Source organism: Dromaius novaehollandiae, chromosome 5 (genome assembly GCF_036370855.1).
Source record: "Dromaius novaehollandiae isolate bDroNov1 chromosome 5, bDroNov1.hap1, whole genome shotgun sequence".
NCBI lineage: Eukaryota > Metazoa > Chordata > Aves > Casuariiformes > Dromaiidae > Dromaius > Dromaius novaehollandiae.
The window spans coordinates 25,294,090-25,317,840 of record NC_088102.1 but is presented as its reverse complement, the minus strand read 5'-3'; the positions used below and the strand labels follow the sequence as shown (position 1 = coordinate 25,317,840).

The 23,751-nt window shown below is 43.6% G+C and overlaps 1 protein-coding gene across 5 annotated transcripts in view; it reads left to right on the top strand.

Annotated features, from left to right (window-relative positions):
* The window catches only part of NRXN3 (neurexin 3), a 1,034,003-nt gene that overhangs the window by 35,907 nt on the left and 974,345 nt on the right, over nt 1–23,751 (top strand). For all 5 annotated transcript variants that reach the window (XM_064512239.1, XM_064512237.1, XM_064512238.1 and 2 more), the window contains exon 2: nt 11,555–12,827. In XM_064512239.1, coding sequence (XP_064368309.1) covers nt 12,119–12,827 — 709 coding nt within the window. In that variant the 5' untranslated portion in view covers nt 11,555–12,118. The remainder of the gene's footprint in view (nt 1–11,554; nt 12,828–23,751) is intronic.

Genomic DNA, 23,751 nt, shown 5'->3' with positions numbered 1-23,751 from the left:
CAACACAGTTTTGAAGCAGAAGTTCTGCCAAGTTATTACAAACACTTCAGGTATCTTCCGTTTAAGTGTTGATTAGAGAAGCTTTTCCCTCTGTTACTCACAGGCATATTTTTGTACTTGTGACAGGTGTGGGGTGGGAGACTGGAGTGCTCTGTCTACCCTGGAATCTATTTATTTATTTATTTATTGCCCACATATTTTAGCCGTATCTGAGGCAGAATGAGTATGTAGGTGTAGAGAGGAGTTTTATTGTTTATTCTTTTCTTGCTTGCTGTACTTGGTGGCTGGTAGAGGAATCCTTGTTGTTGATGAGAGGTTTTGTGACTTTTAATTTAGAAACTGGAGTTAATCTCATAGCATTTTGCATTGGCCACCTATTTGCTACCAGCTTGCAAAACCTTTCATACCAATTTACCTGGAAGGAGGAGATTGAAATTGGTGCCAAGGAGTAGAGAGGCCCATTGCTGACTCATCACCCATCTCCGAGCTCCTCCTAAGCAGGCGCCGAGCAGAGCGCAGGCCTCGGAGTGAAGGGAGAAAAGTGGGCGCTGTTAGCAAGAACTGCTCAAAATGTTTTTGTCAAAATAATGGCTTTTCAGACTGTGAAAACAATGTTAGCAGAAAGGATGTGTTACTCAAAACGTTCAGATTTCTTGTTGAAAGGAAGGGAAATACATTTAAATTTGATTTGAAATGAAAAGTTATGCAATTGCTAAGAATGAAGCTATTTTTATAGCAGGTCTCAGTTTTCCTACTTTTCCTCTTCTGTGCCTCTTTCCAGAAGAAACAAGATGAGGAAATAGAAAGCAATGACCAAAAGTTGTTATAACCAAAGCCAGTTAATTAGACAGAATACTTCATTTTTGAATTAAAAACAGCAAATTGAGTGAAAATACCTTAACATAATAAATGTGTTTTTTTTCCACTACTGGTTTTCATAATAAACAGTTGTCCTTTGTCAAATGCTAAGAGTAAGGAGATTCATATTTAGTATGTCAAAGCAGAAGATATGTCCCATGAAAGTAATACCCAGAGGTGTTTGTTCGGTGGCCCACCATTGCGTCCAAAAGTTTTACACTGAGAGATTCCTTCCTGGACAGTTGCAGGAACACAAGTCGTTTCCTCTCTTTTTTCCTCTTTTCTTCTACTTTTTTTTTTCTCCCCCTACTTTTAAAATATGTGAGTTTGGATCCTGACTTGAGCAGGTCGAGCTGGGAGTTTGAATTCGCAGCCCAGTCACTCAGAATGTCAATTGTCTTCCAGGGCAGTGCACTGTGAGTCCCAAGGCTGGAAGCTCTTTAAAAGACCATCTGACTTTTAAAGGAACATTTGCAGGAGAATATCTGTCTTTTAGCTATTTCTAAATTTGCCAAGTGTGATTGATTTATCAATATGTAACAACTAATGCTTAAATAAAGAGAAGTGTCTTCTCTAGTGGTGTTATAACTCTCCGTTACAAAATTTGAAATAATTTTAAAAACTGTTAATTTCCATGATGTTACTCTTTTCCCTTGGCTCACCTGTTACACTGAGTTGACTGACAGATTTTGCTTTCTGGGTCTGTGACCCTGGCACAGCGCTGCCTAGTTTTGGGTTTTCAGCAATGAGTCATACAATACAGGCAGGGAACAGATCTGTGCTGGTGCAGTGCCACAGGGTCTATGTCTCAGGTGGTTAAGGTTATTCCCTGTTATGCTATTTCCTAGAGTTTTTATCCAGGTTCATTTGAAAATGTATTAGGCAACAGAGCTTGCCCCTTCCTTCCTGCACACATGCCCAAGCACTTCTGGCTGCCCAGAATGTGCTCTTGGACTTGCTGCTTTAGCTGTCGTCTGCCTCTTTGCCACCCTACGGTTGCCCTTCCTCTTAGCTCCAAGTGCTCTTTCCTTGGCTTTTTGACTAGTCATTTTTCACTTGCTCTGAGAAATGCCGTTATCTCACCATTAGGTGTTTTCATTGAAGTAAACAGATGAATCCTTTATACTTGAACTTTGTAAAGCTCCTTTTATTTTACACAGCCTCACATTTGTTCTGCGTTTCGCAGAAGCAAGTCTCTGAGGAAAAGGCATAACTAGAGAGAAAAGTTACAGGGCAAAATAGTGTGAAGCATAGAAATATACTCCAGGAAGATGCACGTGAATTAAAAAGAAATCCTATCCTGCATGCAATTCCTCACACTTTCTGGGCTGGTGAGTTACAGAGCTCTTGAGCCTAAATTTATCTCATTCAGTAGGCTTCCTTTCAGAAGACATACTGCAATAAGCATCATATTTCTTCTCTGCTTTGAGGCTGCCTAGGGCTGCGTGGTGGCCTTTACCAGAGATGCTCTCAGTCCTTGGTGGTGTGGTCACCGCTGTGGCAGGACAGAGATTTTGTTAGCCCAGCCATGCCCACAGGCCGTCTTGGTTGGGGGGAGGATTGCTTGGCACACCCTGGCCGGCCACTGCGTAACCCCAGGCTGGAAACAGCTCCTCACCAGTGCAGTGTGCCTAACAGATTTCTCACCTGCCCCATAATTGCTGGGTATTTTAGAGACTGGCCCCTGTCATGAAAAGTTACAAGCCATTTCCACGATGGTCTGGAAAGTTTTCAATATCCTGAGCCATTTCAAGGATTATCCTTTTCCAGCCAAGACACCAACATCTAAACATTTTTGCTAGCAGTCTATCTTGGCAACGATTTCTGCTTCCTTCCCCAGCACACTAGAACTGAGAAAACTATCTCTGCATAACTTCCTGTCATGTCCCCCCCAATAACCATTAGAGAGAAGTGGAGAGAGGGATGGTGTAGAGTGAATTTTGGCAACAACTTTATATATCAGAAGATGAAAGAGCAGAGAGCTGGAAGAAGGCAGTGAGTTCCAGCAGCAGAGGATTCCCAGCCTGCTGTTCTGTATCTACCACAAAAGGGAACGTGTTTCTGGAGGTAGTGGCAAAAGGAATGTGGTTTGGAAAGCAGACACCTGAACTCACTCTGCCCATAGGCTTTTAGAGTGTTTTCCAGCTGGCCAATGTCTTTGCTTCCCCTTGCTGGGGAACATCAGTGACTGCAAGATGTGCATGAAATGTGGATCCTGGTGTTTAACTAGGCTCCCTGAAAGTGTGTCCCATCTGGTCCACAAGCAGAGCATAAGCTATGGAAGATGCTTAGGAACTGAACTGAAGGTTCCCTGGGCTGCAGACAGCTTACCGTATCTGCTTGGTAGGTTTGTATGTTGTTAGTATTTGCTTTGGGGGAAGCTGAGTAGAAATTTTGCGTGAAATTATGAAGTTGCAATAAGAAGTAGAGAGAGCGCTCCATGTTATATAATGGGAAAAGCCACTGTGAATTTCCAGATGTCCACATGCCCGTTATTTGCTTTTTAACTGGATGCTGCTTATTTTCCCATGAGCCAGCAGGCTATAATGAATGACCTAAATGAATTACTGTTCATACTAAAGACAGAATTCTGGCCAGGTGCAGTGTCCCCTCTATGCATGATGTTTCAGTAAAATAACCAAACTGATTGCATTGGTCTCCCCTCTCAGCAGTATCCTATTATGTCATTTAAAAACACCCAAACTTCTCTGACTTACTAAATTCAGTTTCACGAGTGTAAAAGCATGTTGAACATGATGGAATTCACTGTAATCTATTAGTGGAAGAAAGAATGAATTTAACCTTTGTTCTTATTCTACTCTTTTGGCTAGTCTTGTTGTGTGTTTTTTTGTTTGTTTGTTTGTTTGTTTTGAGGAACTACTGTAATCCAGCTGGAATTCAGAAGCATTTTAGTGCTATCTCAAATACAGAAAATCACAGTTATTATTTATTTGTACTAGGTAGTGCCTAGGAGCTCCATTCTTGACTGCGTTATGCTAGATTCTATACAAATGTAGAAAAGAAACTCTGTTCTTGCTCCTGAAGAACTTCAGAAAAATGCATGTGAAATGAAGCAGATGAATAGAAAGAGAGATAGGAAGAGCAAGGTATTATTAGTTATATGCTAGATACTAGTTTATTTCCTTGTTGCTTTTCGTTCTCCATACCTTTTTCTAATTCCAAACAGCTGATAAAACAGTGACTTTTTTTCATTTCCTTGCTTAACAGTAGGAGCCCCCCATACCCCAGCTACATCATCTGGAGAATGTCTAAGGCAAGCCTATGCCTGTGAAGAAACAAATCCATTTTGGAGGAAAACCAAACTCATTCCAGTCTCTTAGTCCTGGGAAAATCTTCTTAGAAATGGCCTCGTTTTCAGGCATTGATGACACACTCAAACTTGAATTTTCAGTAGTGAGGAACACAATTTTAAAAAGACTTAATTTTCGTAAAAAAAAAAAAAAAAAAAAAAAAAAAAAAAAAAAGGAAGGACAATGTATGTGCCAGATATGGGATCTACAAGAAGCTTTGCCATTTATCAGTGATGCCAGCATTGTAAATTCACAGAAATCCCTGCTAGCATTCCCTGCTGTGATGTATTCGTCTCCCTTCTTTGCATTTGATGCATTAGGACCTGGTGGGATAAACAGTGCTACAGATCCATCCAGGCTTCTTGGTTGCAAAAAGGAGCGGATGCAGGGATGGAGGTGGACAGGCTTCAGTAAGAGTTATATAAACAATAATATTTTGGGGCTTTCCAGTCATTGAACTTAGAGTCTTTAGAAAAGCAAGTATTCTTCGTTCCATTTTAAAGATGGTGGAACTGAGGGAAGGCTAGTGTTCCCGGCCTAGCTGCCATGGGAATTACAATAAAGGCTGTTGAGTTTTGCAGAAATTTCTCTCCCGGTTAGGAGCAGCTCGGAGATGGGGGAGCCTGGTTTCTCCTGCGTGGCGGTACAGAGCAATAACTGCTCAGCTGCTGCCAACGCTTCCTTTTAGCTAGTCCTTGTTAGTGGAGAGTTTGTGGTAATGGGAGTAATTAACACACTGGGAGTTATTTCTGTGTCCTGGAAGGGAACAGAAAGCCATCAGAGCAGCCCCAGACATGATTGCGCTGCAGGGTTATTTTCTCTCTTTCTTTTCCATTGTGCTTGGGTTTTGATTTTTCTTCTTTGTGTTAAGAAAGCTGGAGAGCAGAAATGGTCTATAAATTGCATTCATGCTGAGCTTGGGCTAGGTAGGCTAGTTAAAGGTCACTCTCTTGGACTACATGGCCTCCTCTTGTGGGGTGGAGAGAGTGTTTAAGAAGGGAGTCAAACTGTCCCTCACGGCTCTCTTTTAACCCTCCTTCTTCCTGCCCAGGTTTGAAGAGCTCTAGTTCTGAATTGAATTTGTTTAATAGTCCCAGGAGGCAAGAACCTTGAAGGGTGATTATCTTCATTATAAAATATTAACTCTTCCAGCAGCCAGATGGCTTCCCAGCCTGATTGCTCCGAAGTGTGAGGCCGCGCTGCCATGGTCTCATGCTTGTTTCTGAACTGAGCGTATTAGTAGCCTGCTCATATCCCTTCTGTTGTGTCTTGCATGAAATGAGTGCATATGATCTCAGCTCCCCAATTTGGGTACTGCACAAACTCAGATGAATGACAGTGTTAACTGAGGTGAGCTTGAAGAGTAGATGTGTAATAAACAGTTGCTCTTGCCCTCCCCGGGTGAGGACTGGGGACAGGGAGGAGCAGGGGAATGGTCATAACCTGCTTGATTCCAGGGTACCAGGAAACCTACAAACTACTTGCGGGTCATGGCCAACAGTGTATTTATGGACATGTGTATGTTCGAATCTGCTGCAGGCGAGAGGAACAAAGGGAGTCCAGTGCTGCTGCTTTTTTCTTTTTTTTAAGAGGACACTCTTGAATTGCAGGCCTAGACCTCCCTGGATAGAACCATCTCCTTATTTTTGCTTTTTGCTTTGATGGGGGGGTTTGCTACCATCTCCTGTGGAGCTCTGTGCTGAATTCAGATAAGGAGAACTGAGCAACTCCGTATCCACTTTCAAGAATGGAAAAGCTAAGCCTGCAGAATACATCAGTGGTAGAAGGAACCAATGAACATAGGAGAGTGTGTTGTCTCCTTGGGCTCGTGAGGAGTAGGGTGGGTGGCAAAGGCACTTGTGCAGCTCCCAGTGATGTTTGAGATCTGTATGAATACTGTATCCTTGAAAAGCATCCAGCAGGGGTCACAAAGTGCCAGTGCCACCATTCTCATAACCCCTCCTTCCATTTGCTGATGCTTGCCTTCATCCCCACATATCTCTCTATGCCCAAGGTAAAACCATAAAGACCCCTGTGTCCTCTTCCGCTTTTCTCCCAGCAGCAGACCCCGTGAGATATTGTGTTCTGTGAAGTTCTGCTGATTTCAACAGGAGCTCAGCTCTTTTCAAGATGAAGCCTCAATTTCCAAGTGCACTTGGGGCCATTTCACTAAGGAGACTCATCTTGCCTTATCCCTGTCCCCCTCTAGCAGTGTAGCTCCCCCAAACTCTCCTGCAAGTGTAAGTGTCCACTTCTATCTCCAGCCCCCTTTCTGCAGCTCAAGCTCTGCTGGTGCCACCCCAAAGTCCTCTCCAACCCCAGCAAGGGTCCAGATTTATAGCTAACTTGCAAACTCTACTAGAGAAGTAAAAAACTAAATTAATCCATGTGTCTTTCTCTAGTCTCTTGAATTTCAAAGCCTCCTTGTCTCCTCTCAATTCTCTGTAAGCATCTTACCATGCATCCTTGCTGAGGAGGCTGGGAGATGGGAGGATTTTTGTGTTCCTTTTTTTTTCCCCAGTGACAGCAGCAACTCACAATTTTCACATCTGCATTTTTCATCGGAAGGTTTCTTTTCTTTTTTTTTTCCCCTCCTTTTTTAGCCATAGCTCAGCTGGGCATAGACAAAGTAGGAAGATTTCTGCTTTTAAGAGGTAGTAGTCTCTGTGGAGACCCACATTAAGACACGATCCAAAAAGAGCCTGTTGCTTGCTAGAAAACTAGATGAGTGAAGACAGCTAAATAAATACTATTAATTCCCCAATTTTTCCAACACTGGCAAGCTTGCATTTAATAGCAGTTATTGACTGTGAATCTCACTGGATCATTTTGAGCATCCTGTGTCATGGAGCTGTAACAATCTGATTGCTCAGCCTTGGGCTGACTGCAGGAACATGCACTGAAGCAGAGCCAAACTAGAGCTTTGTCTACCCCTCCTTAAAACTCCTCTGCTTCCGTAGGGGCTGGGGAAACCATTCCATTTGCTTTTTTTCTGGTGAAGGCAAGGACAAGAGTTAAGTCAGTTGGGTAATAAATGCATGGGTCTTAGGTCACTAATGTATGTTTTTCCCTCCATGCTGAAGTTTGGCATAATGAGCAGTTTGGGATGGTGGCAGACCAGGGGTGCTGTCAGCCCAATCAGTCTGAATCAGTGCAATAGTGGTCCAGCATCCTTGACTAGAGTAACGTGACTTAAGCAGGCCTGCACTGGGCTGAAGTGGCAGGAGTTCGTGAGAGAAGCCAGCCTGTACCTGGCTTCATCTACCTGTCTTATTTCTCCTGCACTAAGAATTGCTGAAAATTATACTTTAAAGCAAAAAAGAAAAATAAAGCGGAAAAAAAAAGAAATCCATCCCTAAGCAATTAGCAGTCAGGGAGGGAGGAAGTGAAGGCGGGAGGGCAGAGAGTGGCAAACCCATCGCCTGCAACCTTTTTGTGCAATTGGGTAAATAAGCCGAGCATTAGCACTGTGCCCAGCTTCTTGCTCTGTTTCCCAGGCAGGTGCATTGTGAGATGTTTGTGAGGATGTTAACCCCACATACAGAGTGTGCCAGTTGGTAATTATGGAAATTAGTTGGCAATTAGATAATGTCACTCACTCTCCGTGTACAGCTGATAAGCAGTTGAGAGCCACTCCGAAGTGAGAGTGAGACCTTCCTCCTGGGGCTGCTAAGCAGATGGCTCTGACCTCCTGGCATTAATAGGCTGCCCTCAAGTTTGGGAAGGTGGATGGTAGTTGGCAGCACTGCTACAGCAGTGCTGCCTCCCTTCCCCCTGCTTGGGAAGTTGTGCAGCTCTCTCAGCCCGGTGAGTGGGAAGTTTGAATAGTGCAAGTGGGTGTGTTTCCTACAGCAAGTTTTGCATGTGTGAAGTGCTGAGCCGTCTGTTCAGCACGCAGGGTCTTCGTGGTCTCAGCTCTTCTGCGGGCTGGGGAGGCGGTGCAGGCTGCTCGGGCTGCAGTGGAGATAACTTGCTGGCTGCCTCATTTCTTCAGGGTAGCAAGTTCTTAAAATGTTCTGCAAAGACTTTCCTAGTGGTTTGTTAAAGGGCTGATCACATGCGACTAGCCGTCTTGTTTCATGCTGCTAAATCACTTTGAGGTAAAAATAGAACATGGAAAATATTTGTTATAGTGCTTTTCCATGTGAGCAGTAAGTGGAATTGGAACAGGGATGTTGTGAGTTTGTGACTGGGAGAGGAGATGTCCATCATGAAGTCTTTTTCTGTCAGATGTGTTCATGCTGTGAGCAAGTTAGAGATTTCTCAGAGATAATACATATAAGAAAATACTATGGGATTGTATAGTTATTGTCCCAAACTGTAATGCATTGCTATGGTAGCAGTGTGCTGCGTGAGGCTGCTAGGGTAGTACTTATTCTAAAAATAAAATGGTAAGAGCAGAAAATTATTCGTTCTCTGTGTGTCTTGGAGAATCATTGCAGGAAACGGGTAAGGCACAGATTTACTGTGTCAGGATATACACTTTCAAGATTCAGATTCAAATCCTGGCCAATGCTAAGTGGGCAGTGTGTCTTCTGAATTTCTCTCTCAGGCCCTGCTATTGTGTGGTGAGGTTTGCTAGCACTGGCTGAGCTCAAATAGCAGGAGATGCCACAGGTCAGGGCTGAGGGGCACTGGCAGAGCCCTGGAGAAGCCTTGGACAGCCCCAGTCTCCTGGTGGCAGGGTGCAGGCAGCCTTCCCAACACCTTGTCTGGAATGTCCAAAAGGAAATGAGGCATCCAGAAATGACACCTCTGTTTTATGATTTTTGTGCCTTCTTCCTCCATTGGAACAGAACCCTGACCCTGTCTTTCAAAACAGATGGAGAGGGTTTGCCTTGGGTTCCCACAGTCAGCAGTGCTAATCCAGGGACTTTAGCGTTTTCTACCTCATTTTCTTCGTTGACTGTGACATTTGGCATGGAGTGAGTTGGTGATACCAGCCTGCCTCCTAACGAACGGGTATCAGTGTTACAGAAATCTGTACCACAGGTGGCCTGCTCCTTTGAAATATCCCAAAGATTGAAGACCCACAGGGACTGAGGTGTCTTCTCATGTGTAAAACAGGGCGTCAGCAGCCTGAGATTGGAAGAGACCTGGCTGTTTGGACATGCACTTGGGCTGTACATGGACATACATATCTTATCTGTGATTGTCTATAGGGTGTCCACACCTAGTGCTATTACTTAGTGTCTTTCACTAGTTCTCAAAGAGATAGCTTTTTTAAAACAGGGTAAGAAGACTAGCAAGGCTGAGGGCTGCTTCTCATGCAAATGGTGTAACCCACCTTGCCCAGGAGAATCCAAAGTTGCTGCAAGAGCCCCTGTGCTGCAGTGTCTCCGTGGGTGCTTGCAGCCCTGCCGGGCTCACTCCCTCTCTAGCTCAGGCTATCTCAGGGCTATCTGACCTAGCAGGGAATTTTGTTGCAGTGGTGGTAAATGTTCCAGGGAGCCATGAGCTGCTGGGAACACCCTGCTGGCTAATTTACACACATTATTATATTCCTATTCCCATCTCATCAATAATTCCATGCTTGGGTCATCACTTTCTCTCTTCCCTCCCTCTCACTCTATTCTCCTTCTCCGTAAATCATGGCCTATTTTAGTGGAGCCACCAGGGAGCACAGAGGAGAAAGGTAAACGGACAAGAGCCACATACTTCTTCCTCCAGTTGATTTTCAAGGCCCTACCTAACGTCCTCCTCCTCCACCCCCTGCCCTGACTGAGCCAACATCCTGATTATTGGGAAGACAGATGATTTGAGCATTTGGATCTTTTTTTTTTTTTTTTTTGGCTTTACACCTCTCCTAACACTTCCTTTTTTTTTTTCCTCCTTCCATTCTCCTGAGCCAAGCTGTTAACAATTAAAAGGAATTATCTTCCCTCTGGTTTTGACTTGATTGTATTTGTGTTTATAGCAGTTTCGCTAACAAGCTTCAGTCAGGCAGCTGCAGGGAATGGGCCTGGCTTCCACTGGGCATTGAAAGCTCGCGTTTCTCTAGCTTGTGGGTTCTCTTTTAATTGATCTATTTTGTTTTCTAAGTGACTTGTTTTTAGTGCTGACTAAATTTGCCAGATTGACAGCCCTGGAGACTTATGGCTTCTGCAGGCCCCTGGGGCAGGTACAGCCGGGGCTGTGGCAGTGTGAGCTGTCCCCTCCTTTGCCTGGTGATTCTCCTCCAGCTCAACCTCTGCCCTAGCCAGGCAGTAACTTTCTGGACACAGCCCATCTCTGCAGTGTTTCAGGACAGGCCCCCACTAGGAACATCAGCTTTCATCATCCACATCACAAAACACTCATCTCAAGTGCATATTTTGTCCCAATACTGGTGGCATGATTTGTGAAATACGTGCTTGAGCTGGCAGCTGGGAGGCTGAAGGCTGAATCCCGATTCTCATCACCTCCCTTCCTACTTCATATCTGTGTTAGTGTTGGCCATCCCCAGAGCTGTTCCGCTGCCCAACCCATCTATGTGAACAAGTGCCTGTGATAGCGGAAAACCTTTTTTTTTAAAAAAAAAATACCCAGGATTTTCAAAGAATGAGCCCAGTTTTGTGCTGTCTTTACTTGTCATCTTAAAACATCCTCCTACCCCAGGCATGCAGTCGCCCACATGCAAATAGTTAGAAGTGAGTTAAATCTTAATGCTAAGAGGTGCAACTCCTGCTCACTGAAGGCTCACTGAATTGCTCACTGTTACCTAGGGGTGAACTTGGCCTGTTAGCCAAACCATTAGATCAGGGTAAGTGGTAAGTGCTTAAACGCTTCTTATCATCTAAGCTACAGGTTGCCATATATAATTTGTATAGCATCTATTTTCAGGCTGTGAGGGTCCCTCTTAGACCCTCTGAAGTGAGCAAGATGTAAAATAAAAGGAGAATGACAGGCTGACAGCAGGGATATCTTCTCTAATGCCTGCTTGGTGTGCTAGGAAGCATAATGAAAGCAGAGGAATGGGAAGTTTGGATAATGCCCTTCCTTGTTCTGCATCAATCCTTGTGCTCTCAAGCAATTCTGGTCTTTGTCTCACGCATTTTCACTGAGAGGTAGTTGTTACTGGGGAAGCTTCAGCACCATTTTTCTCAGTAAAGTTAATAGGATTGCCTTCGTAAAAGGAGTTAAATAATGTGGTGTATTTTTACATTGCTCTGTGCTGCAGTGTGTGCAGGTCACTTGGTGAGGTCTCTCTCTGGTCCTTCTAGTTCTGATGACATAAATGTCCCTGCTGTTTTGGAGGACTGTATGCCCACCTGCAGGCATGAAGAAGTGGCCAGTGTATCAGGAAATGCAAACAAGTTACTCAACAAGATGTTAGTAAGCTTCATAGTAAAGATATGGTGATCAGTGGGGCTAACTTTTTCCTTTCTCTTCTCTTGACCCCACAGGTCCAGCAAGCTCTGTGAGTGCCAAACAGTGAGTTATGGGCTGGATTGCTACCAGTGCATCATGAAGATTGACTTTATTTTTGCTCTCCCAAGGATCACGTGTTTTATGAATTCACTCTCTCCTCCACCTCACTGCCACCTCCATCAATATTGTTATCACTTCTAGGAAACCAGAACTTGAGGCTTTGCCTTCAACTCAGCCTCTCCTCTTTCCTTGGAACAACTGGTGTCACCTTCGTGTTCTACCAAAACAAACCACTGTGGGTTATTTTGCCCTTCACAAAAGCACACCGCCCGGAGAAATCATTTTATATACCCTTTTTTTCTGGGATAAAGGCCTCTAGATCCCAAAGGACAGTTGAAATCTTTCATCGAAGAGGAGACATTTCCTCTCAGTCACGTGCACTTGCTATCTCTCTTTCCACCTACTCTCCCTCTCTCTGTCTCTTTCTGCTTTCCGTCTTCTCCTGTGGGATTTATCAGATTTGGTGTTAACTGCTGGGGTTCTCCTCCCAGTACTGTGGCTTTTGTTTTTGTCCTAGGGAAGAGGAGGTTCTTGAAACAATGGGCTTCACTCTCCACTCTGTCTACTTCACCTTCAAGGTGAGTTTGCTGCTGGGCTCCTTGCTGGGTCTCTGCTTGGGTCTGGAGTTCATGGGCATCCCCAACCAGTGGGCCCGCTACCTCCGCTGGGATGCCAGCACCAGGAGCGAACTCAGCTTCCAGTTCAAGACCAATGTCTCGGCGGGGCTGCTTCTCTACTTCGATGACGGTGGTGTCTGCGACTTCCTCTGTCTGTCGCTTGTTGATGGGCGCATCCAGCTCCAGTTCAGTGTGGACTGTGCTGAGACTACAGTTATCACAGACAAGCAGGTCAACGACAGCAACTGGCACTTCCTGATGATCAGCCGCAATCACCTTCGGACGGTGCTAGTGCTGGATGGTGAAGCCAAGCCGGGTGAGGTGCGTCCACAGCGCCAGTATATGAACATCGTCAGTGACCTTTTTGTGGGTGGAGTCCCGTTAGACATCCGTCCTGCTGCCTTGACCCTTGATGGTGTTCTGAGTGAACCTCCGTTTCAAGGATTTATCCTGGAACTGAAATACGGCAACTCTGAGCCACAGCTCCTGGGCAGTCAAGGGGTCCGGCTGGACGTGGAAGGGCTCTGCGCAGAAAACCCTTGTGAAAACGGTGGTACTTGCTTTCTTCTGGATGGTGAGCCACACTGCGACTGCTCAGCCACTGGATATGCTGGCAAACTCTGTTCTGAAGGTAAGAGAGTACTTTCCTGCTCCCCATTGATGTTTATACAACCCAAAGTGTTAGTTTGTCACTTAGCAGGGCTATGAGAGAGTTCTTATCGCTGCTGGTGGTTATCAGAGGAATTAAAATTCCACCATCCTTTTCCCAGCTGGAGCTAATGAAATGGGAATAGAAACATGTGCACTTGCAAAAAGTGACTTTCTGAAGGCATGCTGCATTTATAGCATAGACAAATTTTCATCAGCAACTGATTAATAAGGGTAGAAAATATAAAGTGGTGAATACAGGAGTACTGGGCGTTGGTAAAAGCATTAGTAAGAAATTGTCTTAGCTGTCTGGGTGAATTCCACTACCGTTTGCCTCTGAAAACCTAGTGAAGTGTAGGTAAACAGCAGCCATGTGTGTATGGCAAACCCAGCAAGGGGCATTGCAATTGCCCAGAAAGGGCATTGCAAAGTTAAGCCATCTTTGATATGAGCTGTTGCTAGTCAGTGAAAGCCCCGTGCCCCCCTCAGTTGCACGCCCACTAACTGCTGAATGGCACGTGGATTGTTTTAGCATCCTTGATTAAACTGGTTTGAGATTTGCTGAAAAATCTTGCTTTATATTGTGAAAGGAAGATGGATTTGAGTGTTTCTATGCTGTTTCATACTTCCTTTCAAAATTTCAGTCCAAAAGTTTTAAATAATGCAAACCACGTGATGAGGTGTATTTCAGGGTTTTCTCCTTGATCTCTAGCAGTGTCATGGTAATTAACTGTGTATGTGCAAGAGACTTCACTGGAAATTGCAGTGCAAATTTGAGGATCTCAGCACAGCATTTTTTATGATATTTAGGTTTAAACACAACAGGAGCCAAGGTGGAACCTGAGGAAGAAATGTCCAATTTCGAGGAGAAAAAAACCCCCTCAAAATGGAAATATTTGCAATGGAATCTTATTTATCAAAACTAGTGTTTATTTAATTCTTTGGGGAATAAAAATGGATTATGCAGAATTCAGTACACAGAATGTGAGAAGTGATGAAAATAAAGTCTCAGTACTGTTGATATGTAAGCAAAAAGGAAGTCAGTACCCCTACAGAATTACTATGTAAATACAGATCTAATTTTATGGTATACGTAGAGAAGAAAACTTGTATCTATGGGAAGAGAGAGTTGGGAAAACAAACATCCTTCCATGGATTTATTTTAATGTGGTGTTAATGATAACAGAAAATTTGCTTTCATATGCAGATGTTACAGTAACAATACATGATCATTGTACATAGCACATTATTCTTGCCCAAAATAGCCATCTTGCAGACAAGACTAATATGCCTCCTGGGATAACGTCGGGTGTATGTGCTATAAAGATCTACAGTGTGCTGGAGAAATAACTGCTTAATGCTACAAGTTTTCAGCTACAGTAATAAAATTTAAAGTATATATTAATTATAAATAACACTGTAAAGATTTGAAGTGCAACAATAAAACCTATTTCAGAATGAGCAGTGAGAGACTGTCTAAAGTTATTTTTTTTCCTCATTTTTCTCCAAATTTCCAACTCTTTCAACATAGATTTTAGAGGAAAAAAGGAGGAAAACAGAGTTTGTTCCAGCAAATTCCTTTTTTGCTTTTCCTTTTTCTGGATCCATGCATCTTTACACTCCAAGAAGACATCTTAGATATAATCTATCCATAAATTCCCATCGACTCTGAGGTGTGATAGCCTCCTTTTCATCCTCTTCAAGCAGTGTCTGGGCAGTGTGTAAAGTCCTGATAGGGAAGTTACGTCAGAAAGGAGGTGTGAGCCTGAGAGGTGCTGAATACCAGAACTGTTCCTGACTTTTTGCTCAGCACCCATCAGGTCCAAACCAAAACCGAGTAAGAACGATTTTCTGTACTTGAACCATAAAGGATCTGGAGCTTGAGAGACTGCTGGGCATGGGTGAGCAGTTCGTAGCATGGCCATCGGGCCTGCTTCTCATACCCTTGCAGAACAAAGACACCTCATGCCTAAATTAAAGTTTAGGGTGCTGGAAGATTGCAAGAGCCACCCACACACTTGGACTCTGAAATATAAAGAAACAAACCTCTTTCTGCTGCTGAGTTAATGGATCCAGACTCCACAGGGAGCTGCTCAAGATATCAACAGTGTATGGTTTTCAGCAGACGTCTTGAAAGAATACTGTGACCAAGGCTTCCATATACCCACAGGACAGCTATAGTCAGGGCTTGGGTGGTGGAATTTCTTTATTCCCTGGGTAGGTGGAGCAATACAAAATGCATCTTCTAATGAAGCCAGGGATATTTCTGTTGTAGACATCACGGATCAAGCAGTGCTATTGTTACCTTTTGAAGTCATGCGTCACCATTGCTGTTTGTTTCCTATAGTGATTCATCAGTTTCCAGCCCAACCTTCTATTAAGGGTGAGCAAAGAAGTTTGTCATGATGTACCTTTTTTTAATAAACATTTTTCGCTCGTTATTAGTTGTGGTCTGTTTACTCACACACAACAATATTGTGCAGAGAACTTTTCTCTGGAACAAATGCAGAGATTTCCACAGACACTTAACTAGCCCAGTTCTTCTGTTTTCTTTCTTGTTACTTCATGCTGCATATTTGGTTTATGTTAGAATTTTATAATCAACCTTGTTTTCTGTTTCCTTTATTCTTGAAAAGGGGTGACCTCTATGCGCTGTTTGATGTCACCCGAAAATGCTGCAATATCTCTGAGGATTCGGAGAAGAAGGGGAAAAACAGAAGAAAAGCTCTTTACTAAGTGGAAACAAGCACACAAAGAAAAGTGGCAAAGAAACAAAACAGAAAGTAGAGAAATATAGCTGCCTTTTTATCTGACTTTGAAAAAAACTTAGCAAACTTCAAATAAGTTTTCTTTCAGTGGTCTGGATGTGGTAAAACCTCCACTGATGGACAGTAGGATGTGGTAGGAATGGCAGGGCTGGGTGTGAGCTCTTCCTGCCCCTGGCTTGATCAGCCATTAACCAGCTTGTATTTTCTTTGTTTGCTTTTTTTCCAGGAGACTGAAATGTTTTTTGCAAGAACTGTTCCCATTTGTTTCATTTTCTTATCCTGCCTTTGCATATTTGCAGAAATGTTGCTCAACAGGGTTATTTTATTCCTAGTCTGATTTTTTTCAGAGAGACATGTCCTTTCAACTGGTATCAGGAACTCTCTTTTGTGGATCCTTAGCCCCATTACACAGTTTTCTTCTCTTTATTCTGTATGTGTATTTCAGTTGGTCACTGACATTGGCTCTTTTACTTGGAACTGATGGGATCCAATCAATAACAACTTCTGTTTGAACAGCTAAATGCAATATGTACCTTTTTAATAATGAGTTCTCTTGACAGGGTCCAGGCCATTACTTGGCTATTGACTGATACCTATGTCTGCAGATGGTAAAACCACAACAAACCCATTTATTCTGTGGCCAAAGAAATAAAAAATAAATAGAGAGTGGAACCTGCTGATGGTGAACTGTGACGGAATGAAGCTCCATTTACAGTATTAGGAGTTATTGTAATGCAAAGTGCAGTTCCAGTTATAGTGAACCTCAGCAGAGAACAAACCATTCTGTAGTGAGACAAAACTATAAATCCTGTGCAGAACATGCCCTGATGTGCTGTGTGAAAGCTTTTTGGCAGTTAATGTGCATGCAGAGTTACCAGGACTGTATATGTCATGGTAGCTATATGCTCGAATGAGTAGCTGAGCTGGTCATTACTGGTCTGATGATTTCTTTGTCTGAGTGTATACAATGGGTGTGCAAATGTGTGCAAACTTTGGAAGATCTGGCTGTTTTGAATAAAATGTGATGCTATTTTCATTGCAGTTGGAGTAAGCTGGTTCATTGAATCTGACATCTCTGTAGGGTACAAAGGATGGCCAATTTGAGTAGCGATTAATTTGTATGTTTTTGGGCAATAGTGGCATTAGACATGAAAGCTTAAGTCAGAGACACCTTCCCCTCCAATAAAGCTCACCAGCCTCTGTGCGATCAGGCTGCTACCAGGCAAATGAGGCTCCTGTAGAATTTGAGCGTCAGAATAGATATGTTCATCAGTGAAAAAAACCAAACCAAACCAAAACAAAATTTCCCATGCTAATTTTGCAAACAGTGCTGCTGTAACAGCCTGGCTGGCCAGGTGCGCGTGCTCATCAGTTGCCTTCAGGACCATGCTGTCTTGCTTAGTCTGCTAGAAATTCCCTCTTTCTCCAATGTCAAGGTGTAGGGAGCAAGTTCAGTCATATGGACAGTCTGAGTGCAGCGTTGTATGCACAAGAATATCTTGGCCCAAGATCTCAGTCCTCTCCTTAGGCCTCTTCTGGACTTTGTGGATGAAGGTGAACTGAAGATGTGCTTAGAAATGACATTAACTGTGCTTGTAGTTGCAGAACCAAGACATTGACGTGATCACCAGCTTCACAAAGCACCATGCTGAAGCCTTTGTGTTGCCTGCAGGGGCTGTTTCTAAACGAAGCCTGAATAGGGGCCTGATTGCACCTCTTCCCTTGATTACAGAGCAAGATTTCCTGGGGATGCTGCCTGCTGAATGACAGAGAAGCCCGTTGCTCTGTAATTATAACACTTTTAACTGCAGCAGGAACAGATTTTTCTATAGCCCCTCAGTTTCATTTAAAGAGACAAGTTACTGCAGGATTTATCCTCTACCTGCCCCTTTGGAGCAGCCCAGTTTTCCTGTTTTGGCTATATCTAAAAAGGACTGCCTACCCTTCCTTATAATCACAGGATGTCCCTACCAGCCACCCCAGACTTTGTAACACTAAGGCTAATTTGGCATTTTGCCATAAGCCTGATGGCTGCACTTAATTTGCATATGCATTTACATACATTTTGTAATCAGAAACAAATGAACATGACCATAATATTTGCTTTCACTTGCATATTCCTTGATAGATGAATATAAACTGGTTGTTGAATTCACCAGCAATAAACAGCTGCAGACCCTCTACTTGGTCTTTTGCTCTGCTGTTACAGAGGACAGGAGGCAGCTCTGAGATATCCTGTGAGGAGTTCAGATTTTTACCCACCAGTGCAAAACTCTAGAACTGATGGTGGCCTACAGCTGTGGAGTAAATATTGCAAGAGAGAAGTCCGACTATCTTATGGCACTTCTTATGCTCCAGCTCTGGCCACTGAGCAGAAGGCCGATATGAACTCTGCTCGTGGCTTAGTTTTGCCATTCCCTTTTTCCAGCATTTTGGTTTTCCCCATCTCTTTCTTGTGCTCATTCCTCCTGGATTAAGTTCTTTTGGGTCCATTTAAAATAGTAATTATTTTCCAGTTTGGCTGTAATTTTTTGATGCAGTGCCAGATGGGTACCAGAGTAAGATGATGTGTTAAGATATTAATTAATGCTTATAAAGTGCTTTGAAGCTCCAAAGTGCTGTATAAGCATTGCTTCTTATTGTTAACAATAAATATTGAAAGTGAGCCGGAGCTGCAAAACTTCAGTTTCGATCCAACATACTCCTCCATAGAAATGGACTAGGATCCATCTCCCCTCGCGCTGATTACTCCACGTGGACTGCCTGCAGCTCCAGATGTAGCTGGAACTGTTTCGTACCCTCTGCTGCTTTTAATGCAGAGGAGCCACAGGGAGATTACGGGCCCTGTATACAGTGTGCCATTGATTCAAACAGTTTGGCTGCAATACATGCTGACAGCTATATTCTTCTTGTTTCACTCTCCTGTATTATAGATAACCATGAGGCTACAATCCTTTTCTGCTTGATTGCAGATCAACTGCAGCCCTCAGGCAACAGATAAGTTGTAGCCCTAAGTTAGGCAAAGCTCGGACATCTCCTTTTGCTGAAATGAAGCAAATGGTAGCTGGGTACAAAACCAGATCACTGTTTCATGTGAGGTGGGTTTGGTAAAGGCTTAGAACAAATTGTAGACAAGAAGGAGGTGGGCCTGGAAAAAGACAGGATGGAAATGCTGCTTTTTGATAAGGGTAAGCCATAGTTCATTTAGCAATGCAGGCTGTTTACAGCAGCTATTCAGTCTTTGTTCTAGCTGCCTGATCGTACAGGAGAACAGTTCTTGGCTATCTAAAAGAGTAAATTATAATGGGCTGAGTGAGCTCCTGGAGGACTGAATCTAGCTTTACTTTGGATACCAGATACCTCTATCAGCCTATAGACTAGCTTGCTCTCTCCTGCTCTGTCCCAAAGTGTGCACAGCTATGATCTAGACTGGGATTTTTGGCTTTTACTAAAAAACTATTTAAAAATTATAAATAACTGGTAATAATTGTGAAAGTGAACAGAGGCATAAATTTCTCTTTCCAAATAACTTATGGCAGGAAGATGACTTGATTTTAGAAGCTTTGTTTTTCTTTACTTTTGCTCTTAAAAAAAAAAAAAGAGAGAGAGAGCGCGAGAATTGGCCCATTATTACTGCCCAGACTTCTGCTGAAGTAGGCAGCCTGTCATGAAGTTCAGTCAACAGTAAATACAGCCCCAAGCAAGACAGCACATGCTGTAGCCTTGCTTTTATCCTTACTCCAGGATGAATGTATGCAGGTCACTTGCCAAAGGGTGATCTTTCTCAAGTTCTGGTGAAAAGCAGGGAGGGAAAATCTTCCCAGACACCTTGAGGCCACTGGAACCTGTACTCTGGGATGGGTGGAGTGACAAAGCCACAGGAAAAGAAGCGGAGGAGGAGGAGCACGTCCGTCTGGAGGAGAAGCTAAGAGGAGACGGGGCCTCTACACATCGATCTCAGCGCTGACTGCTCCCTGGCCAGGGATAAGGTGGTAATTCGTGCGATGAAATGGTAGAGCGGCCACCTGTCCTGGGCCAAACCTCTGATTTCACTTTACCTCTTGTTCTTTTGCTGACCCCCTTTGGACTGGATGGATAGCAAAGCTTCTTTCTCCACCTGTAGAAAGCAAGGCAGCTACCATGTTATTGCTGTTCAGAGACAGCAGTGTGACTTCTGGGTGTATGTGTGTGCTTCTCCCACAATCCTTCATTGCAGACATGCTCACTGCCATTATAAACCCACCCTGCCGAACAGGGCACTTCCCCTTGCTCTCCGTCAAGGCCAGGAGCAGATAGCTGGGTGTGAAACAGCCAAAGGCCTGAGAGAGGTGGGTGTGAGGGTGTAGAGAAAACCATGGGGAGGAGGAGGGTGTCACAGGCTGTTAGGAGCAGAACTATTTTGTATTTAAATGTGTTTGTTTGAAATGGGGCTGAGACCTGAGTACACCTGATGCTCTGTGTTTTCGACAGCATTGCCAGTAAGACTATTTCAGCTGCACAGACCCTACCTGCACATGTACTTGCCACCCCATTACACTGGGAGGAGACCAAACTATAAGATGTAAAGAAAGTGGATTTGGGCAGCAGAACTATTATGCCTGGCAAAAAAGGATGGTATAGTCATGAGATCATTAGCTCAGTATCTGAGACTAATTTCCAGTTCTGCTGCAGGCTTCCTGCATCCATGGGGTGATTTGCTGGCAGGCTAAATGATTCAAGATTGAATCACCTGAACTTACTTTGCGGGAGGTATTTACTTGGTTTTGCTCTGTGTCTCAGTTTCCATATCTGAAACATGTAGCCAATGGAGCTTCCTGTCTCAAAGATTAAGAATCTTAAGTGCTTCTGTATGACAGTAATAGAGCCAGATATATATGTGTGTATATATATTATATATATATATCTTAGCTGGAAATGTAGATGGTGATAATTTGTGAGGAAGAAAAGACCTCAGCTTTTCAGCTAGGCTTGCAATTAGAAGTTAAGGTATCTTTCCATGTAAAGTGACCATGTTTGAGGAGTGGGATCATCCTTCTTTTCTGCTGAAGTCCCCCAGTTTCTGTGGCTTTGTGCGACATCACAGTTGTTCAGCCCCTTCCCAGGGCAGGCTGCAGCTGTGCTGACGAAGGCGGAGTGGAAGCAGCCGCGTGGCTCCTTCCCCACCGAGGGATATGGTGCAGATGCTGCGCTGCAGGGTGCTCACAGGAGCTAGGTGGGAAGGAGAGAGTTTTCAACTGTCTTATCAGATCTGTCCCATGTGCTGCACTGATTTCTCCACAAATGCCTGCTATAATGAACCCCAGGTGCTGGTCAGATGTTCTTCTGTCTGCAGAGACTCACCTCTGGCTACCTGTTTTTATTGACTCTTGCTCTGCCCTGGTTGCCGCTTCCAGCCTGGCCACTTTTACTCTCTGGACCTGACTCACACAGTGACCTTGTGCTATCACGAAAAGCAAAGCGGGTATAAAAGGCTACTAGAGCAGAATGGCAGAGTTTGCACTTCTTTGTTCTTGTATAAATCATTGCATAAAAAGCAGGACAACAGAGAATAAAGCCCTTTGGGTAGTTTTTGAGTGCTTTAATTAGCCCAAAACTGGCAAGAGTATTGTGTTTCTAAGGCACTGAAAGAAAAGGTAAAATTTTATTGCTGTATTTCTCTTAACTCCTGTCAACACTCAATTCTGACCCTCTAGTTACTTATTAGATACAGCAGTTGTATTTGTGGTCCACAGTTTGCTGTGTAGGCCAAGGAGGGAAGAGGTACTTTGCCACCAAGATTTTACGCTATAAGGCCTGATCTTCCTCCTCTTACTCGTGGAATTAGACCTGTGAAGTAACCTGAGTGAATATAATGGACTGGGTTTGGCTCTGAGTATTTGGCAGAGATCTTTATCAGAAAGGATGAAGTAGTTCATTCGTAGGTGTAGGAATCTGAGCTGTAGGTTAAAATCTGGCTTCAGTCTCTGAGGCTGCCAGCAGGCCCCAGAGCTTGCTTGGCTGCTGCATTTATTCAGAAACCTTTCTCAGGCTTTGTAGTCTCTTGGGTGGATTTTCATCTCTTCTCAGTTTGTTGCCTTAGTACTTGAGAAAAATGATACTGTCTGAATTTTACAAACCTCTGGTGTGTTTCCACAGATGTGTGCATGCTTTTCTGGTCTTTCTTACTGCTTCCACCCTAGCAGCTTGGCTGTTGGGTCCCAGGTGCTTCCCAGTGCCCGTCTCCTCAAGGTAAGGGAGGAGGAGTCCTTGGGGCTGAAGGCGGGTTTGTCCACTGAGGCCTGCTCAGAAACCACAGTTAAGGCTGAGATGGCTGGCAGAGATGAGAGTGGCTTGTGTTGTGATCTGCGAATTTCATAGCTCAGTGGTGTTTACAGCTAAATTCCTTAAGCTCCTTTCTGTATGTGTCTGAAAATATATTGCTTATATTCCCTGAAGATTTTTTTTCTTTTAAGTGGAGGAAAAAGCATATGGTATCATTACTTAATAAATTGCTCTTAAAAAAAAAAAAAAAAGAGGAAAAAAAAAAGGGGGGGAGGGGGAAAAGAAAAAGATGAGGCTTGTGAAGAGGAAAGGAGAGAAAACACATTAAATTGCTTGTCCAGGACTACCTGAAAGAAAAAAAGCTTGGGAAATAGCCAGAAGGTCACTGCCTTTCCTTCTGCCTTTTGTCCTTTCCAGGCAGCTCGGTGGGGGCTGCCCTGGGGTGGCTCAATGGGGATGGGGCCATACAGAGGGACGGCCCTGCGCAATGCCCCCCTGGGCCTGTGGGGTAACAGGGGAGCTGTGGAGGGCCATGAAGGTCAGGCAGCTTCAGCTGGTAAAGGAAAGAAGAGCAAGTCAATGGATGCGACAAAAGATATGCATTTGATATATTGCCGTCTGGAAGCAGTAGCCTTGTTACATCCCGCAGGATAAGCATAGCTGGAGGTATGTTTATATTAGTGTCAGCAATGAGGGGCAACTCATACAGGAATAGCTGGTCCAGCTTAAAAATTGCCAGTTCAGGTGCTGTTTGCTGTGTGGTCAGGTCAGCATGGAACGTAGGCACGTAATGACAGTGGTGTAGCAGACCTTCCAGGAAAATTTTGGATGCTGCAGAAAATAGCAAAATGCTCTTTCTTCTGAGTTCCTCTAATGGGCCCTATGCTGTTGGCAATCTGTGTTTTTGAATTAAAAATAAACAGTGAAACAAACACAAACATTAGGGCTCTGATGATCAAATTATAATTTAGATTATTGACTTGGCTGTCTCCTCGTAAATTCTCTGTTTTCTTTCTTTACTTGAGCTGAACTACTTCAGTTGCAGTGATGAACAGATCCACAACAAATCCCTCAAACTGCTGGGCTTGAATAACTAGGAAACATAAATAAGTTATGTACCTATATACTTTGGATCTTATATTTAAATGTGTCTGTAAGACACTGTGTTTTCTGACTCACCTATCCTGTGGCATGTTCAAATGAAAGAGGTGTGGAGCAACATTTTGACCAGCTAAGACACATCAGACTAAAACAGTTTGGAAAAAAATTTCCTCATGAGAAGTGGTGTTTTTCATCAACTCAAGATTTTTAGAAAAAGTGCTGATTTTGAGGGAAGCCTGCACAGGAAAAAAAAAATGTGTTTTTACTTTGTAGAAATTCTGGATTCTGGCTTTAGATTTAAAATGTAATCTGTATCATTTGTGTATATACCTTTAACTTATTTTATAACTTACTGATATCAGTGTCCCTAATGCAGATTTACTACTGATGAGCTATAATAATATATCATTAAAAAGTTACAGTGTTTTAGGGAAGACTCAACCCTAATCTGCTATGACCTGGGGAGCTATTAGGCATAAAACTGGAGGCAAAAGGAAAGAACCACGCATAGGTTAGACTTTACCAGAGAGAAGAGCATATTTCTGGCTCTGGGACAGTGAGAAGAGCTTGGATCATGGGTAGGGTGGGAAGTCACATCAATCCTTTGAAACTTCCCAGGAGGAAAGGGTGGCAGGAAGCACTGTTAACACTAAGTTCAGTTGAAGTGACAGATCTGTAGTTAGTGGTGGTTGTCAGGAGCTCCGCTAAAGCAAGGGCCCAAGGAATAATCTTGGGTGGACAAGGACTGGGATGGGTTATTCACTATTGCGACATCTC